At 36.0% G+C, this 20,911-nt stretch overlaps 1 protein-coding gene across 1 annotated transcript; it reads left to right on the forward strand.

Moving 5' to 3' along the window:
* Positions 1-160: 160 nt before the first annotated feature.
* LOC123746283 (DNA mismatch repair protein Msh3) lies at positions 161-19,718 on the forward strand. The gene is given in 22 exon segments (XM_045727647.2): positions 161-223; positions 2,136-2,291; positions 2,854-3,043; positions 3,967-4,066; positions 4,605-4,796; positions 5,150-5,258; positions 5,260-5,281; positions 5,551-5,810; positions 6,676-6,839; positions 8,518-8,724; positions 9,062-9,214; positions 10,021-10,195; positions 11,605-11,792; positions 12,268-12,388; positions 12,612-12,724; positions 14,593-14,689; positions 16,041-16,292; positions 16,441-16,598; positions 18,035-18,221; positions 18,548-18,659; positions 19,295-19,469; positions 19,623-19,718. Coding segments are annotated over 21 exon segments (3,189 nt in total). The 5' UTR covers positions 161-223; positions 2,136-2,162; the 3' UTR covers positions 19,708-19,718.
* The last annotated feature ends 1,193 nt before the right edge of the window (positions 19,719-20,911 follow it).

The following is a 20,911-nucleotide window of genomic DNA, read 5'->3' on the forward strand; positions in this document are numbered from 1 at the left end:
GTCCGAATCTCTACAAGACCATCACATCATAAACCCGAATTTTTAAAAACGAACCAAATGATATCAATTGAATTTAAATTAAAATAAAGTCACTAGCTAATATTTTTATATGGCGTGAGTAACATAATGTGGCGTAAGAGCGGAAATGGTGATAATGAGAGGTGATGGGAGTCAAGGTGCTAGGAATCGGAGGCGGTGTCAGGACGCGGGAGTGTGGCTGGTGGTTGGTGGTTCACAAACACATTATTCACCTAAATTAATGGTCTTTCTGCTGTTCAATTTAATTTTAGGTATAAGAGCCTTGTAGCTTTTAGCTTAAAGTACGTTCGTTGCATGTTTTAGGTATAAGTCATGTGTTCTCATAGGTTGAAAAGCACTGGTGATATTTTCATTCAAGAGAGCCATATATTTATTGTTCAGGATAATTCGTTTTGACGGGGACAGGAAGCCTGGGTGTATATATAATAAATATATATATATATATATATATATATATATATATATATATATATATATATATATATATATATATATATATATATATATATATATATATAATATATATATATACACCTTTGACCTGTCTCTAGGTCCTCACCCAAGGTCGAAATACTGACCCTCTCCTGGAGGCAACGGCACAACAGTTGTGTAACTCAGAGTACCCTGTTTACTGTTAAGTGAACAGGAACAGGTGCATTAGGTGAAAGGAAATGTGCCCAACCGTTTAAGTCCCACCTGGAAATTGAATCCCTAGACTGTGAGTTGATTATGATGCCAAATGTAATACGAGACCATTAATGTTGTTACAACATGATTACTCGTAGTTTCTCCATGCACAGCAATAATAATAATAATAATGTTTATTCAGGTACAATTACATACAAAATGAGTTACAAACAAAATGTTGCATTCCTAGATAGAGCTAGTGTATATACTATGCCTAGAAGCAATTAAAATAACAGTGTTTTGGGCAAGAGAGAATTGCAAGAGGGAACTGCAATAAAGAAAAACCAACCAAACCCTAAGAACAAATGAATCCATTGACCTAGAGGAAAAGAAGGCAGTTCTACGACTGCATAAATTTCTGGTGCACCCCCACTTGGATTATTCCAGACCAGACCACAGGAATAATAACACTATGCCACTAGAATAGTCCCAGTACTAAGAGGCACTGAGCAATGCGGAAAGGCTGCATGAATTGCACTTCACAGCGCTGGAAGATAGAAGAGCTTTGGGAGACATGATCACCACATACAAAATTCTCAAGGGAATTGACAGGATTACCTTGCAGTGATTTTAGGGCTCAACGATCCCACGACCCAACCCTTGACCAGGCCTCCTAAGGACAGATAAGTCTAAGTAAGGGTAGATAAGAACATTATTTAACACAGATGGTACTCGAACAAGGGGATACAGGTGGAATACCGAAATGAGCCACAGAGACATTAGAAAAAACTTTTTGAGTGTTCAGAGTACTGTACAGTAGTTTCAGGTATGGATATGATAGAGCTCAATAAGCTCAGGAACCTGTACACCAGTAGATTGACAGTTGAGATGGCGGGACAAAGAGCCAGAGCTCAACCCCCGCAAGCACAACTAGGTGAGTACTGCAAACCAGACATGACACGGCAGATCTCATCAAAACTCTTAATATACTGAACAGTTTAGAGGATATTGATCCAGACCACTGCTTCAAAAGGTCAGATGTAACACAAACAAGGAACAACAGTTTTAAGCTCATCAAGCCACTATGTAGGATATAAAACAGATGTTTTTTTACCCATAGTATTATAATCCCCATGGAACTGCTTATCTGCTGAAGGTGTAAATGCCAAAACGTTGTTGCAATTTAAGATCCAGCTTTGATAATATCAGGACAAATAGGGAGACCTTTGACAATCTGCCAGCTTCCTGTTCTCATCGAGGCCACACAAATAGAGAGAGAGAAATATGGATAAATAGAATAATAGAGAGAGAGAGAGAGAGAGAGAGGTAGAAAGAGATATACAGTATAGATAGATGGAGATGTGACCCCCTCAGGTAAATTTGTTCTCCTTATTTTTATGTAAGATTTATTTGGTTATGCTCGCTTAAGTAAAGGATAAAAATGACATGCCTTCATTCATACATTTCAGAGTTTGCACAGAAGAATTTAGTGAAAAATGTCTGCCTCAGGTGCAAAGAAGCAGCCTACAATATCAAAATTTTTTGCCTCTCTTAAAAAAGGAGGAACACAAAAGTTTGATACGGATGAAGAAAAGAAGCAAAATCATGCCAGCAAAATTGCTGAGGTAATTTATCTAATGCAGTATTTTAGGTATTAATACAGATTAATCTTTGTCTTATAGTTTCCTTATTTGAGTAGCAATTATTTAAGAAACAGTTGGACTTTTTGAAAAGCTGCTGGCTTCCTGTCCTCTCTAGTGGCCTTGACGTTTCTGCTCAATGTTTCTGCCCAAAATGATGTGTGTGTTAGTGACTTTGCAAGAATGTAAAAATACCAATCTTGTGTAATCTCACAATCCCATTGTACCTTTTTGTAAATATTGTACAAATTATTATATTACTGTATTGTGTTAGTGGCCCCTCAGGTAAATTCATGTAAATTTGGTGATGAACTATACTATCATTCTTTTCTTTGTGTCAGCTATTTTTGTGGCTTCATTGGGCTCAATGGAATACAAAAATATATGCTAATAACCCAATTTCATTAAATTACAGTATTTGAGTCTCGGAGCATATTTGTTGCTAGAGATTGGAGAATCCTTCACGGCATGTGTACTAGCATTTTTCTTCACCCATTTTTTTTTATTGTGTATAATTAAATAGCCCATTGACAATGTTTCTTTTCAGGTTAGCATTTCTCCAGCTATAAAGCGAACAAAGACCAATGGTTCTGTTAGTAAATTTTCTAAAAAAGCCAGAACTGAAGAGTGCGAGACCAAGAATTCCAGCTCGTCAGAGCTCAATGGTGATGAAAGTAGTACCAAGAAAAGATCCCTCACATCCTGGACTAAAAACAGGCTTCAATCCTTCTCAGCTGGTATGTTTTTTTTTTTTATATAAGTTATAAGTTATGTACAATGCTTTGTTTTTTCAGGGGCTTTCTTTGCATGATAGGCTATCCTACTGAGTGGTGTAACCCAGAATTAATGCTTTCTGATTATGAAAAGCTCTTTTTTTTTCTGAGTGGATCATTTGGTTTGCATCAGAGAGCTCTTTTCTGAGTGATACTGACTCCTGGTGGTGATCAGTGAGAGTGGGTAGATTGGCTAACTGGTAATTAGCAAGAGTGGCTCATTGAGTCATTTGTGATGTCTTGGAGGCTTTAGACGGGATTTGAATTTTAAGAATAAACATTCTAGATGCCATTGCAAGTAGAATTCAGTATTCTCCATGGGTTCCTAACACTAGTATGACTTTGCAAGGTCAGCTTGAAAAGTTCCCTGCAAAAGTTCCCTGTCAGAAAGTTGCTCTGTAGGACCATTCACAATCCTGTCCAAAAGTCATGGCAGATCTTACCTTAGATAGCAGGTTTTTGTTAGTTTTTCTGTTTAGAATTTTATGCTGAACATGGTAAATAAGATGCCACTGCCTCACCAGTTACTATTTTTGTTTTTGCTATCTGATTCCCTTTTCTAGTACATTTCCTCTCACAATGACATGGTTCCTGTCTGTCAAGTATTATGTATGTCTTCCATTGAAATGGTAAAGTTTTTAAGTGGTGTAGGGAGATGCAGGTGTATCTATTTCTCTTACGACTCACCTTAGTCATCTTATCACAGAACTCTTGTGCATATCTCATAACTTGCCCTCTTTAATCCATGTTGCCGCTGGGTTATCACGTTTGTCCTTTCCAGATACTTCAGTGTCTTTCCTAATTATGTGTAATTTATTCCTTCAGCCACCCTCGGCAATCAACAGATGCCTAGTTGTTATTGTTTATTGCTTGTTTTTAATTTTCAGATACAGTTGAAGAAATGGAAGTAATGCAGGAACCACAATTAACAAAACCAACTAAGAAAGTTAACCAGAAGACGATAAAAAACAAGCTGGATGATTTTAGGTATGTAATGGTTGACTTTTCAAGCTGACCTTACTCTCTCCAAATACATTAAAGCTAGAAGAATCCTTCAACTAACTTATTGCTTTCTTTTGCTGGCGCCACATCTCTTCTGCACAAAAATATTGCCATTGTGCATGACATTCTTGATAAAATTAAGAGTTCCAGTTCTCCTTTCCATTGTCCCTTTTCTTTCTTGCACTATTCTCTTTCTCACATTTACCGATCCTTTGGTTCATGCTTGTACATTACTCTCTCCAAATATTTCAATTCTTTAACCTCTTTAATAGTTTTATTATCTAGTGGGAATGATTTATTGTTGATCATTATCTAATTTTGAAGAAACTTATCTTTGTACTGTATATAGTTGAAGTGGGGTGTCAGTAAAAGGGTTTAAGATTGTACATTGAATAGGTACTCATAATTTTTTTTTGGGGGGGGGGGATTTCCTAACAAGTTCCCTTTTGCTGTAAATTGCTAGAAATATATTATATATACAGCTTGAGTTTTCTTTCTGGTTAAAATGTTTAAATCCTACTAGGTCACAAAATGACAGCAACAGCACAACCACCAGCACCAATAACAACGAACACACAGAACCTGCGGTACTTAAGCCAGGACCTATGAAAGCCTTACCAGGAATGAAACTCACTCCTCTCGAGCAACAAGTTGTTTCCATAAAGAATGAGCAACCGGATGTTGTTCTCTTTGTGGAATGTGGGTACAAATACAGGTAAGTACATTGGACTCGAGGAAATATTGCATTTGTTATAAAATAACCATTTGGAGTGTAATTTACTGTGCTATAATTTTCATGAAATTACTAATTAATATATTGGGCTTCTTTTGGATTGCATCACAAATATTTATATGCAGGTGTCCTGTCTTTCCTATAATCATAGTGTAGTGCAGGATGGCAGCTATATTCGTGGAGTTCCATTTTTCCCAAATTTTTTGTCTTACTAATGTCTGTGCATGTGAATAGATAGGATGAACGTAACAAGTAATATACTGTATACTATATACAATATATATTATACATATATTAATCAATGCACATTTTACTTAAGGTTTTGATTTTTTAAGGTTTTTTGGAAATGATGCAGAAATTGCTGCCAAGGAGCTGAATATTGTTGCACATCTGGATCATAGCTTCATGACAGCGAGTATTCCAACTCACCGCCTTCATGTACACTGTACGAAGACTAGTTGCAAAGGGTATGCGTTCCTTCAGGCAAATTGAATCTTAACTATTCTTCAATAAATTAGCATACTTTGTACATTTGCATTATAAATAAATCAGTGTGATAGTATACATAAAAAACAATAGAGAAACTTGGGAAAAACCTGAGTGCTTTAATGTACTAATGCCTCATCAGAAGTTTAGAATACGTAGGATGATGTGTTGATAAACAGAAAAACCACTGGAATCTCTACAATAAAATAAAATGGTTAAAATCTCATGCAGTACCTATATTTGCTTGCAGGTTATAAAGTGGGGGTTGTGAAGCAAACAGAAACTGCTGCCCTAAAGGCAGCTGGAAGCAATAAAACTGCACCATTTGGTCGTGAACTTGCAGCATTATATACACGTTCTACACTAATTGGTGAAGATGTAACGCCTGCAGGTGGTGGGGAAGCTGTTGGTGACGGGGATCTCGCAGAAGGAGCCACAGCCATGCTGTTGGTAGTTCATGAAGGCAAAAGTACCTCTGGAAAGGATGGCACAGTGGGCATTTCAATTATTGTAAGTATATTGTGAAGTTCAGGTTTTCAGCTTTATGCCTCTAACATTATTTTAATCGTTGGAAAGTGTCATGTGCTCTAACGAGTCTCAGAGGTTGCGAAGAGTTAAGGATTTAAAAGGTGCTTTAAACTCTTAGGCATGTCTCTTAAAGTGTATTCATAAAATATTAAATGTAATAGTTTATATTGAAGTTTATATTGAATGCTAAAGTTTGGTGGTAGTATTGAGTATTACAGTTGTCCTTTGTTTTACTTTGTAAACAACCACGTACAGGCTTTTATGCAATGATTTGATGTCCACTTGACCCCCCACTGTATGTATCAAGCACACTTGGTAGATACTGTGGTGGTCAAGTGTGTTATAGAGTCGTGTATCTGTGAACTGCATCCTGATTTGAATACTTTTGTTTAAAACCCCACACTTGTGTATTTGGTAAATTGATGTAAGAAAATTTACAACATCTTTTGCGCTCTCCTGAGTGCTTTATCAAGGTCTTAATGGGATTTTATCCTATGTTGTTATGTCTATGAGAAGACATTACTATTACTAACATATTATTACTTGGTTGTTAAACGATTTGGTGGGTGGTATTCTGGGGAAAATTAGGATTGAGGACTTGCCCGAAACACTATGCGTGCTAGTGGCTCTGCAAGAATGTAAGAACTCTTGGATTTATAAATAATTATTTTTTATGTATTATAGAAGGTTTAAATGCAAATTCATATTAAATGAATCAATGAAGCAAGTGACAGGAGTGTACTGTATAATATAGTTACAAATAAAATATGTACTTTTTAATTCAACTATTCCTCTTATCCTGTTTTTGGGCTAGTTAAGTCATTTCTGTATAATTTTTACCCAACAGGCCATCCAGCCAAGTACTGGAGACATTATATATGACACTTTCGATGACTCGTCTGCTAGAACTGAATTTTGGTGTCGTTTAGACCACATTCAGCCTGTTGAAGCTTTGGTATCTACAAACATATCCGATATCACAGTTCAAGCTATAACAGCAGCTACCACAAGGTAAGCTTGTTTGTAATTTGTTTATGTAGAACTTTTGAATTAACTATGATATTTAGATACGCATTTACAGGACATACAGTGACACCTCAACAGATTAATATGGAATACACATGTTCTGTCTTATCAGTTACTGTATATCAATCCACTGGGTATTTTGCTATTTATTGCAGAATGTTTTGCATTTTTCTAACCCCAAAGGATAGAACTCATCTTAGCTTATATATAGACAACTATATTTATTCTATATACTGTATGTGAACCTATTTCCCTGTGTCCCCGTGAACATATTTAGCGGTCCCCATGGCGTAGTGGTAAGACACTCGCCTGGCATTTCGCGAGTGCTTTGGCCTGGGTTCGTATCCTGGCCGGGGAGGATTTACTGGGTGCTAATTCTTAACTATACCCTCCGTTTACCCAACAGTAAAATGAGTACCTTGTTGTTAAACGATTTGGCGGGTCGTATTCCGGGGAATATTAGGATTAAGGACTTGCCCAAAATGCTATGCATGCTACTGTAGTGGCTGTACAAGAATGTAAGAACTCTAGTATATATAAATAAGAAATAAATATTTGTTTGAAAATTGCTGCTAGTTCTCTCACACTTCTTAGACTTGCTCTCTTTTCTAAATCTTCCATGGTAAAATACCTCCTTTCATATCTGGAGCATACCTGGAGAGGGTCTCGGGAGTTCTTCTACTTCTCGTGCCCAGCCTGAGGCCAGGCTCAACTTGTGATAACTTGGTCCAACAGACTGTAGCTTGGAGCGACCCGCAGGCTCACATATCCACTACAGCCTGGTTACTCTGGCACTTCTTGCAAGAACTTATCTAAATGCTTCTTGAAAACTTCCACCTTTGTTCCGGCAATATTTCTTGGGCTTGCTGGGAGGGTATTTAACAGCTTTAGCCCCAGGTGTTTAGACAATTATTTTACAATCTAATTTAGCCTGCTACTCTGGCTGGCAGACATCTTTTTAACTTGCAAATAATTAACTAAATAAAACTGGATAAAATTCACCGAGTACTGAGAAGTCCTGCTACATGTGGTAGGACCTCTCGGTAGGTCCTGCTACATGTGGTACAATAAATGTGGTAGGACAGGTTTGATGGCACTAGGGCTATAAAAAAAGAAACAGAAATAAATATCCCATAGACTGTATTACACAATATTTAGCAGTGTTCAAGTCACTAAAATACTTTTTCCAAATTAAATAAAAAAAAAATATTAATTTTTTCTGGGAGGGACCCTTCGATAGTTTTCCCAAGCTTAGCTCTGGTACAACCAAGCCTTGGCTGAACACATCAGACCTCCAAGGCCCATCCCTCGCCTGTTGCTCTACAGGGCACGGGAAGCAGGGGATCAGAGATTAACTGTAAAACTTGAGGAAATTTACCAGGAAGTTCGGCCACAACACAATATATGATTAATTCCAGCAAGATCCCGCTACACTGTATGTACTGTATTTGTTTTTATCTGTAGGCTCTTTCAAAATGGTATGAATATTTCAGTGTTTGTTCAGTGGTCAAAATTTGATTTTGTTGTGTTCATGTTTGTTTCCATAATAGGTGCTGTTTGTTAAAATATTTTTATTGATTTTTAAATCTGTATTACATGTTCTATATTGTTTTTATATCAAACCACTGATTAACATTAAATTTTTCTGCTTCTGTTTTTTTAGAAATGAAGATTGTATTAGAATCGAGAGATTGGACGAGGCAAAGTTTGATTATTCAGACTCTTTAAAACGTGTATGTGAGTTGTTTGTGGATGAGGAGGAGAGGATGAAGCACGTGTCGGGACTACCGCCAGATGTAGTTAGCTGCCTCGGTGCTGCGCTTCAATATCTTGCCGAGTTCAAACTGGATCGTATAATAAAAATGGCTGGGTATGTTGATTGACTCATTCACTCAAAAAGTAATGGATGTCTTTAACTCTTACACTGCTCCAGTTGCTATTTGCATTTATGTCTGTGTGCAAATCACTACATGCCATTTTTTTGTCCATTTTATTTATTAATTATATTTAGTCATGCACACCATGATGTAGTACAGTACTTTTAAATAGCTGAGCAGTTAAGGAGGTAAAGATTTATATTTTAGAAGTTAATATTCTGGAATATTTAATATCAATATTTTTATGATAGTTACTGTTTGTATTAAGATGTGAATGCTAGAATACAGATGGAAACTACTGGTAATGTTTGTTCTTTATTTTGTTTGCAGATCCATTTGTAAATATAGCTCGAGCAGCCACTACATGAGACTCTCAGGCGCCACCTTGCGTAACCTGGAGGTGTTGACCAATGCTGTGGATGGTGGGATAAAGGGTAGCTTGCTGTGGGCCCTTGATAAAACACACACCAAATTTGGTTCCAGGTCTGTTATATAATGCAGAGTTAGGACATGACAATTCTTGTATGCTTGTTTCAGCTCTAAAGAATAACTTCTTTTAGTTGTATTTTGCATTATAAGAACTAATTAATAATTAATGTTTTTTTTTCCTATTTTGTATTAAGATAACCAGATGGACATTTCTTGTATAAACTGGTAGTTAGACTTCACAACAGCATCATAAGTTTTACCTTTTGATGTATATACAGTATATGTGTGTGTGTACTCACCTATTTGTGCTTGCGGGGGTTGAGCTTTGGCTCTTTGGTCCCGCCTCTCAACTGTCAATATGTGTATGTGTGTGTGTGTGTGTGTGTTTTTGAGGGGAGTGGAACATATTGAGAAGTGCAGATTGGGAGTGAAAGTGGCTCCTTTCAAGACAAACTCAAACAATATCAGTTGAATCATATAATGTACATTATATTCATGGACAGGGTAAACAACTGCTGCATGAATTGATTTTCCACCTGTGAGGATGGGTTGCAACTAGGACCCAACAACTGCTTGGCTGATACAAAATACCCTCGGTGATCATTCACAGCCAAGCTCAACACTTAGCTCGAGACACTAGATCAAATTCTCCCAGACCCAGCTCTGTGTATTAAAACAGTAAATCACATGTTGTGGAACTGGTGAATATAGTAGATTGTCATTGAAAACAAGTTAAAATAGGTCTCGCTCTCCTTTTCTTATTAGAATTTCATTCATAATGATTAATAATCATTACTTGCAGAGTTTACTAACTGAATGTTTATTTTTACCTGCAATCTCATGTCTCTTAACTCTTTCAGACTCCTTCGTCGATGGATAGTCCAGCCATTATTAGACGTGGATCAAATTACGGAACGCCAAGATATGGTTGAAGAACTAATGAGCTCAGAAGCTCCAATAATAAATAAGCTGAAGAGTGTACTGAATAGACTGCCAGATTTTGAGAGAGCCCTGACAACCATTTTTCATAAAAAGGTATTATAAGTACATAGTTCTTGTCAATTTTTTTTTATGACATTTTGATTTAGCTTGCCTATTACTTTTTCTATTTCTTTTTATATTGTAGGAAGTGGTATTCTATTCATTCTAGTCATCTATGGTACAATATTACACAGACATCTTGTGCATTTTGGATACATCGAGTATCAAAGACCTAAACCATATTCAAATATTTTATAAAAGCATAAAGAATGGCACATAAAACTATCACTACATTTTTATATGCCATTTCATTGAAAAATGGTCCTTTCATTTTTTTAATTGGTTGTCATTGCCTTATAATTCTTCCTTACTTCATGCAGATCCCAAAAATTTCCTTTGCACTGTACGAATTAAGGACCCAACCAAGAATGTGTTAGTGATCCTTTCACAGAAATTCAAAGCACTTATGAGCCTTCATTTGACATAACAACCACTGAGAGGGGCTCTTACTAGCTTCGAGTCGGACAAGGGACACTAGGAAATAAGAGATGGGATGGAAGAAATTGAGTGATCTATTCAGAAAAGCATTTTTTCCTATACAGTACTGAGCACTATTTTCTGAGCTATTTGGATCAATCACTCACTAAAGCAAGTCTTTCCTGTGGGAAAGAACAATATGATATAAAATAAAAAAAGGGGAACATTTGCTTATACAGTATTGCAGAAGTGGTTTCCAGAGGATATTGCAGGGTAAAAACACTACAGTTCAGAACCTCCAAGAGACAAAGGCTTGTATGCATCATGGTGAGCTGTCGAACGGTGCTTCATCTGACAGCCAAACACTGAATGCACAATGGGTCTAAGAAGACTTACTGTATGTCACCACTGCCCCTAACAGCAGTAACAGGCAGATGCCTGGCTCCCAACACAAACGTTCTAGGTTCCCTAACATAATGGTGTTATTAGGTGAGTCACGGGGAAGCCCTGTTTTGTAAATGGTGCTGCCGTATGGCAGGGCAGGTTACTAATTCCTCGTGAGAAGGTATGATAATGTTGCTCTGCCTCACTGCCAAGTAGCGTGCCTTAGAGAGTACTGGTATTAAGTGAGATAGCTCAGAAAACAACTTCCTATCATTTCTGTTGCTTGGAGGGGCATGCAGCTGCAGTTTTCTTTTTCATGTTATAACAACATTTATGCTGTTCACTCGTAAATGGTACATGATGTTTTCTCCATGACTCTCGAAAAGATACAAGTCACATATACAAGATGATTCGCAAACAAATTTTGAAACCTACCCAACCTAACCGATCCCAATACAACCTAAACTAAGTTCATACATCCTAGCACAATATATATATATACTGTATATATGTATGGTTTTAACAAACAGAAAACACGCTTCATCAAATCATCTCTTGTCCAAAATGACCATACCCTTTCCAATGTATTCATGTTCTTGCAGTGTAGTCCTCATGAATTTTGGCTGGCTGTAGAAGGATTACATCAAGTTCATGCAGGACTTTCAAGAGTCAGTGGCAATATGGAGGACACTGTTAACACACCTGGACTTGTTCACCTACTTCATGAAGTTCTCGACGGCCTCTCCAATGTTGAGGCATTTGCAGACAACATTAATGAAGCCAGTGCTAGGTAAGAAAATATTATTTAATGGACTATGCAATTGTTAACAATTGCAGAAAGATAATTTTACAACTATGGGAATATATGGCATTACAATTTAATTATAATGATTGGAAACTCTTATTTGGTAATTAAATGTACTGCACAATCACCAACCTACAGAGCAACCACATCAAGACTGTCACCAGTCAAACAAAAGGTTATGTTGGTTTACACACACTCACATATTTTGAAAGGGCCTCTTGCCCCCTTTCAAAATATCTGAGTGTGTGTAAACACAGCATAATAGAAATAGGAATGTGGTAATTACCAATGATTGAGCAGTCCACACACCCTAAAAGAAAGGGCTCTGTTGGAATTTAAGAAAAAATAATACCTATGTTTTGATATTGATTTATTTATATCCAAATGTCCTTGTGTGTGGAATTTTTTTACTTGACAGATCTAGACTTTAATTATGCTTCCTCAACTTTATTATCTGCAGGGAGGGGAAGAAAACAAGTTTTCTCAAAGATTTCTCAGCGTTTCCTAAAGTCATTAAGAGGCAACAGGAAATAGCAGATGTGGAAGAAGAGTTAAGAGATCTCAAGCCAGAAATTGCAAGGGTATGTAGAGCAGTTTTAGTGAATTCTGAAAAAGATTCTTGTAATTTTATGTGACATAATTGTTTTATGTAGATTTGAAGCTTGTATATGTTACTTAACTACAGTAATTATATTTTTAAATGAAAGTTGGGGAAATGTTTATCCATGTGTGTTAACAATTAATAGTAGATAAATGGGTAGATACTTTTCCATTGATTTATTAATTCATGTTAACTTTTTTCAGATTCTAAGAATTCCAAGCTTCAACTACACAACAGTATCAGGTCTCGAATTCCTAATCGAAGTAAAAAACTCCCAGTTGAAAGCTGTTCCAAAGAACTGGGCAAAAATCAGCTCGTATGTATTGAGAAAACCGTATGATTTGTGTGTGTTTGATTTTTAACCTAATGCCTTGGTTAATTCTTTGCTTGATAATTTGTATAACTTTTCTTAAATATTCCCAGTAGGGGGATGGTCTTTGGTTTATTTTGACAGTTTTGATTTCTTGTGACTCACTCGCATGTTGGATGATCTTTAACTTGGAAATTAATGTACAGTATATGTATGTATTAACTCGTGGTATTTTATTTATGTCCCCATGGCAGGCTATATTGGCTCCTTTAATGTTATGGGGTCGTCATCTACTATCAGTTATCACTATATAACTATAAATAAGGTGCATAATACAATAATAACTCCCTATTCCATTCATCTGGGCTCTAGGAGACTTGATCTAAGTTAGAGCTTAGAGAGCTCTTAAGTTATTTTTAATAATAACTTAGCTCTCTCTGAGAGAGAGAGAGAGAGAGAGAGAGAGTGGGGGAGGGGAATATGGGGGTGTGTTTTAATATTAATTGATACTACTGTATTAGATATTATGACTAGCTTTGTCCCTCACAGCATGGGTGCACGCCATAATGACAACTGATAACATATTTTATTATTTTAGTTAATAACTTGGTTGATGTTGAATTTACAGACTAGATTTTTAGTACTGTAATTCCCAAAAGTTTGTATATTTCTAATTCTGCTTGGAGTCCTAATAACTTTACATGACTGCCTCGCCTCCAGATATATTTTATATACTATACTTTATTACTGATATATGCTGATTTCACACCCCTTATCTAGTACCATTTGACACCATTGCTGGTCTTTTGCTATTGCTTTCATACAATTTATTTCACTATTTTCATACTCTTCCCCTTTGCCTCCAGCTATTAGGTGAGGGGTTATATAGGATTGTGACCACCATCCTCTTGGCAATTATTTTTGCTGTAGTTATGAAAAAGTCCTCTGGGTTGGCCACATCTACCAGAGTTATTACCCCAAAATTCCATTGCATTTGAATCATCAGTGCCATATGCAGACGATTCACAATAGCGTGGCTGAAGATATGATGAGTCGACTTGATAATGGTCCAGGACGGATCGAAACAGTATCGTTTCATCATCTTCTGGTGGGTGGTTTGGTTGTCATCGGTGCCATTACCCCTGTACCCATTTTGGTTCTCTCTGTAATCACTTCCGAGCCACTTGGAAATCTTGCATTTACTTGACTTTTGTTTCTTATTGCAATGACCTTGGGCTGCAGTTCTTGTACACTTTTCTGTAGAGTTGTACTGCTGCTGTTTTATTAGCTGAATTGGATACTCTGATACCATTAAAAGACCAATACCAATATATAATATTTTTTCCAAGATATCAGAACCATACAAACAATTTAAATAAAATATATTTGTATCGGTTGAAACTTTACCAATGCTGTACTGTGCTGCAAAAATTGGCCGATATCACTGTTGTGCCAGTAATAATATTTGCGTTCATGTATGTTCCTGTATGTTACTCTTCTACTGCAGTAGCTCCTTACTACTGAGTGTTCCTATTGGGAGAGTTTGAACATGAGCTGGGTTAGGAGGGCAGACTGGTGGTGTGTTATTTTCAGTGTGTGTGTGTGTGCACATATTCTCTTCATGCAGTATTAAGTATTGAATTGGAAAATTAAGGTTATTTTATTTTTTCCAGAGATGTGTATACTGTATAGGGAAATTGGCTCGGAATGTTCTCGATACCCTCCTAAAATATCTTAAGATAAAGTAGGATTTTGTAGAGGTTCCTTTTGTAGAAAAGGTTTTTACTTTATTTCCAGGTTTCACCACGAGCAATAAGTTATTTATTTACTCCTCTCTCTTATATAGTTTAATTTGTATTCCTTATCATTCACAGAACCAAGGCTTGCTGCAGGTTCAGGTCGCCTGAGATTGAAAAGCGTTTCACTAAATTACAGCAGCTGCGAGAACAGTTACAAGCTGATTGTCATGAGGTACTTGCTACAGTACAGCTTCTTTGTATGCTGTGTTTACTTTGTCTCTAAAGTTATAATGACATATTTTTCAATTTTATGTGCAGTAGTATGTCATTTTTGCCTAAATTGATGTTAGTTTTGTCATGTATTTACTACTTCCTTCCAACAGGTTCCCCAGCCAATATCTTGAAAATGTCTAATCATGATAACTGGAAAGTTAAAATAAGCTTTAGCAAAAAAAAAAAAAAAAAAAAAAAAAAGGCTAGGTATTACTAAAACTTTCGTGATGTATGTCACCATAGCAATTTTTTTTTTTTTTTAATAATTTTTAACGTGATAGCTTGTGAGCACCTACAAAACTTGCATATGATCATAAAACTAGACTTCCTTTTGTTACTGAGCGGTGTAACCCAGTGGCACTATAGTAATATTTCTGGGCTGGCCCTTCATTTGCTTCCTGGTGCTTAAGCCATAGATATACAAAATGCTACCAGAGCCTTAATCTTGCACAAACGTACGTTGGCCATTCGTAATTTGGGAATTTGACGACTTCCAAATTGGTTTGTATAGAGGGACGAGGGTCCAAAATGGGAACTTGCGATTCCATTCATAAGTTGGGGACCACTGTATGCATTGTAGATATGTATAGTATATATATGTACACATTCATAATTTTTAAGCTAAAAAGTTTTAACTACAGTATTTGCAAAATGGTATATTTACATCTACATAACGTAATGCCTAAACCCATCCTTACTTTTGCCATTCTCAAAAGCAGTCAGTCAACAGTTCTTTGGCCTTTATAGTATTGTAAAGATTCTTTTTGAAGTATAAATACACTACATAACATTAATATTTTGTCAAGAAACAGCTGTAATTTTTAGATTAAGCAAGAATTTAATTTTAAATTAATGATATGATGTTTATTCGTAACTGTATTGATGCATGTATTTATTATATATGTAATTGCATTTAATTCAAGGAATTTCCTGCTTGAATTTTATATTAATTCTTTGGTTAAAAATTTGATATTTATCATTGTCTTGATCCATTTTCCTTGTTTATGAGGTAGGCAGGTATTGAGCTGATCATTTCTACACTTTTCGCATGTTCATGAGCATCGCTTCCATTACCGCTTGCAAGGCAGCAAAAAGAGATGATGCTGTCACAGCCTATTGAGAAATTATATCTTGGGATGTGTGTTAGTGAGGATCTGAGTATGCGTGGGTCAAAAGTGATTTGTAAGGGGAAGGGAACGGGCAAGAGATAAGAATGGAGTGAACAGTACTTTACACTTGGTCTTTGAAAAAGCTGAAAACAATCACTGTGGATAGTTTGCTAGTTAATATTTTTGTTACTTTTATTTTAGGCCTGGCTTGAAGTCTTGGATTCGTTTTCTAGTCACTACCAGCTCCATCGTCAAGCTGTCAGAAGTCTTGCTACCCTCGATGCTTTGACTTCATTAGCAAACGTCGCAAAAGCTCAGGGATATTGTCGGCCAAAACTGTATGCCCGGGAGAGTGGTAAAGGCATGCTGAAGATTACTGAAGGAAGACATCCCATTGTTTCTCAGTTAAAGCTGGGAGATGACCAGTATGTTGCCAATGATACTAATTTAAAGGTAGGAATAAATAGAAAGCTTTTTGGTTAGAGGAAATAAGGTTTGATACATTTAGTATATTTTTATTGTGGTTATATTTTTAACATATCTCATATTAATTAGGAAGGCACTTCCTAATTAATGTTCTACAGGCTTATGTTTTCTCTAGGTTGATGGTCAGCGTGTGATGCTTGTGACTGGACCAAATATGGGTGGAAAGTCGTGCTATATGCGTCAAGTAGCACTAATAGCTCTTATGTCCCAGACTGGGAGCTACGTACCTGCTGAATCTGTAGAAATGTCAATTTTGGATGCAATATATACCAGGCAAGTGGAAAGGAAAGGGTAATGAAGGAGTACCTGTTTTATCTACGGATAAAAACATTGATTATTTGGTAAAGCCTTAACTTTTGATCCAGCTCTAAACTTCCTCTAGCCTCAAACTTATACTCTGGCCTGAAGCTTTAGTAATTTCGCATGTTGAATTCATATGGAAATATGAATTTGCATGTTTATATGTTGTATTCATATGGATTTTGCATGTTGTATTCTTTGGAAAATCAGCAGACTTTAAACACTAATGCTGAACTTGAAACAGCAAGAAAGTTCATGCCAAGAGGTGAATACAAGAAACACTGACTTGTCTAATGAGTGCCTGCTACAATTACAATGGTTGGGCAGGTTTCCTTTTACCTAGTGCTACTGTTCACCTAGCAGTCAATAGGTACCTGGGAATTGGCCAACTGTTGTGGGGTTTCAACCTGGGTAAGGTCGGTAGTTTGACCATGGGGGAGAGCCTCAATGAAGCCTAAATTATATATTTACACAAGCTTCCCAGCCCCGAAAACCCGAATTAATGTTTTACATTTTGGACCTACAGGTACTTCCTCTGTTAACTATTACAGTATAATATCTTTAAGTTGTATTTTGGACCTACAGGTACTTCCTCTGTTAACTATTACAGTATAATATCTTTAAGTTGTATTTTGGACCTACAGGTACTTCCTCTGTTAACTATTACAGTATAATATCTTTAAGTTGTATTTTGGACCTACAGGTACTTCCTCTGTTAACTATTACAGTATAATATCTTTAAGTTGTATTTTCTGTAATGTTATCATTACTGAATTTTAACAAATTTCTTTATTTCAATGAATAAATTATTTTGGCTATTGTAGCACAATGCTTCTAAATTGAATGAAAATAGCCTTCTGTATGGCAAAATGAATCCAGTTACAGTATGGTGTAACCTTGCTAGGAAGGGCTAATATGTCCTGGACCCCTTCCAGCTCAATAAGAAGTTGAGTTCCTTGATCATTATGCCATTTTTCTCTGTTAATACATTGCCAATTTTTCTGAATTATTTTCTTATGCCCAAATGATAAAATATCTTTCGAGTACAAAATGTATATAAGCAAATATTATATAACCAATATGTTTTCAATATCCTGGAGAGGATAATTGATGAAGAAAAGATAATAATTTAGAGGAGGAAAACTATATTTTACCCTGAGGTGACCACATTATTAATACATGTTTTCTATCTATTGCTTGTAACAGCCACAGTATAAAAGTCATTTACTGTGTACTGTATTTGGAATACATGCTGGGGAAAATAAATACAGTATACAATGTATGTATATGTTTCTCATTTTAGTATTTTCCAATGATATTTGTCTTCTTATACTGTACTCCAAATATTTGGCATGTATAGGAAAATGTTATTAACAATAGTACTACTTTTGCTTTGCCTCTCATTACAGAATGGGCGCAGCAGACGAGATATACACTGGACGGAGTACATTCATGGTAGAAGTTGGGGAAACTGCTGACATCATGCACGAAGCAACAACGAATTCCCTTGTAATTTTGGATGAATTGGGACGAGGCACATCTACGCATGATGGCGTAGCTGTTGCCATGGCAGCACTTGATTTTTTCCTAAATCAGGTACAGTATTACTTAGCAATACAGATTTGCATTCTGAAGCATCTACTAAATAATTTTGGAACATTTTTACCTCAAAAAATGATCCTTGGTGGATCTAATACCTTTGACATTGGCTCACCATGTGTCTTTTTGCCCTAGCGTTAACATCCCAAGTGTTATTTAGAACCTTTTAGAATATTCCATGATGCAGGCTGTGCCAGGTGGTCTTCCTGGCTTGGTGCCCTCTTCTTAAAATTACCTACTTACTTTATCCTGACATTATGTAGCACCAACCTGTTATTTCTGTGAATGCATTTATTGCAGAATGTTTTTTATTTATCCCTTAGGTGAAGTGTCTCACCATATTTGTGACCCACTATCTGCCTCTCACCGAGTTTGAGTTACTGTATCCAGAGTGTGTTGGCAACTTCCACATGTCCTTCATTGTTAACGAGGAAGGTTTGTATTGCTTTCTTCTAGTTGACGTATAATTTTCTATTTTTGTGGTAAATTTAGTAAACAAGACCCAAGAATTGTTGTGGTTTGGTTTTAGAATCTTGCATAGTGACTGAGAAAATATTATGCATGGAAAATTCACTATTCTTGGAAAATTGAATATATGTCTATGGAAGAACCTGAAGCATTTTTCAAATAACAAATATTAGTGGATGTTTTAAGCAAAATCTAATTATACACATTCATCGCAGGAGACCAAAATAAATGTGGGTTTGGGGTGTATTCATATATATCATAACAATCCAAAGTAATGTTACTTTTTTGTTTATTAGGGGAATACTTGCATGAAATAGTTGTACAGTATATATAACAAGTTATATTACTTTATTGCATTATGGCTGTGTACTAAAATTCTTGAATGTGGGTTGATTATGTTTTTGAAAGGTTCATTTTCATCTATGAAATTGCATTGCCAGGATGCAATTTCATGTCTAGGCATCATGTCTATGATGCCTTTTTCAGGCATCATGTCTATGATGCCTTTTTTCTTTTGGTAACTTCCCATTTTCTTTACTAAAATTGTAGTGTCCTGCTCTGGGTCATTATATGAATAACTTTTAGCACATTTTTGTTAACAGATGACGGTGATGATGATGGCATTGATGTTGTAACCTTCTTATATCAACTGACCTCTGGAAGTGCAGGTCAGAGTTACGGGTTAAATGTAGCACGTCTTGCCCAAGTACCACATCCCATACTCGTGAAAGCATCTGAAAAGTCCAAAGATCTGGAAAAGATCTGCAAAATGAGAAGGTACTGTATTTAAAATGGTATTCTGTATTTTATCAACAAATTATGAATTTGTTTATAATACCTACTACTGCATTACAATCTACTATTCTGGTCAATAAAGTTTCTGAGTTACATTTTAGTGTGTATAATTAGTTTACTGTATATTATTTTCAGAAAGGGAAAAGACATGTTCCAGAGGCTTTTCCAGCCTACTGAAAGCACCAAAGAACTGCTGCAAATGCTTAAAGATTTTAAATAAATTAAACAAAAGTGAGTGAAAGAAAAGAAGGAACATGGGATTGTTAATGCAACACCTGTTAGGCAGAGATGTGAATTCAGTTGTGAGTTCGTGGAAATGTTGACCTATATGTGACTCCTGCTATGTTGAATACTGTACTGTAATTTTAACTATGTCGTAAATTTTATAAAATTTGTACAGTGTTATGAAGGCAGGTATTTTAGAAAGTTAGAAAACTCATGCATTAACATCATGTAAAATTATTGAATTCAATATAATTAAGGATTTTAATTATATAAGTGATTACTATAATTGGAATTCATTTTCCTTCAATTATATTATTATACACTGTACTGTAATGAACAATGTTACATTGCTGTTTTTCATTAAATATTTCACAGTGAGCCCCTCGTAATCCACGATAGATCGATGCATCCTGGTAAAATCTTGACTCAGTTTGAATATACGAATAGCAATTTACAGTCGCAGTATACGGGAATTATTAGGTTGTGTTTCAGAGGCCTCTCAAAATCCACATTTTCTCGTCCAAAGAAGTGCTTGCTGTGAGTAGCATAATAATCACTCCTGTCAGTAGTAAGTCTTTCTGAATACACTGCCTTGATCAAACCAATAATAAATCAAAATTTGCAGTTTATATTTTGTTTATATGTTTTGCTTATTTATATACAGTGCTTAATTGTTTTGATGGATGCCATAGCTAGCTGTAAATGACACATTCCAGCCATGTGCATTTTTCCAATTGCTTGTGAGGTGTGACCAATTGTTACTTGAGGATTTTAATTTATGATATTTCATTATTTGTGAGTGGAAAAGATGTCTTATCAGTAGTAGTAGTCAGGCTAAACCTAGAAGAAAAAGTTTAGTTTATTGAGAGGAGTACGATTAGCAGAGGCATTCAGTATCAGCAGTAGTACTCATTGTGGATTAAAAAAAATATGTATAGTGCCAAGAAAGAGAGAGAGAGAGAGAGAGAGAACTGCTGGCAAAGGTGCAAACAAAATTTTTAAAGCACACACTGCTGTGAAATGTATATTAAATGTGACACTTTCTGTAATAACAGCCTTTCAGAATGTATTTGTAACAACAAAATCATGTGCACCCATTTTAGCAACACAGGGAAAGCACATTTGACCGTGCTAGGTAAAGTCATATGATTTAAATTTAAAAGGAATATTCGGGTCACAAGTAGCACTTGATGGAGTGG

Source organism: Procambarus clarkii, chromosome 80, assembly GCF_040958095.1.
Source record: "Procambarus clarkii isolate CNS0578487 chromosome 80, FALCON_Pclarkii_2.0, whole genome shotgun sequence".
NCBI lineage: Eukaryota > Metazoa > Arthropoda > Malacostraca > Decapoda > Cambaridae > Procambarus > Procambarus clarkii.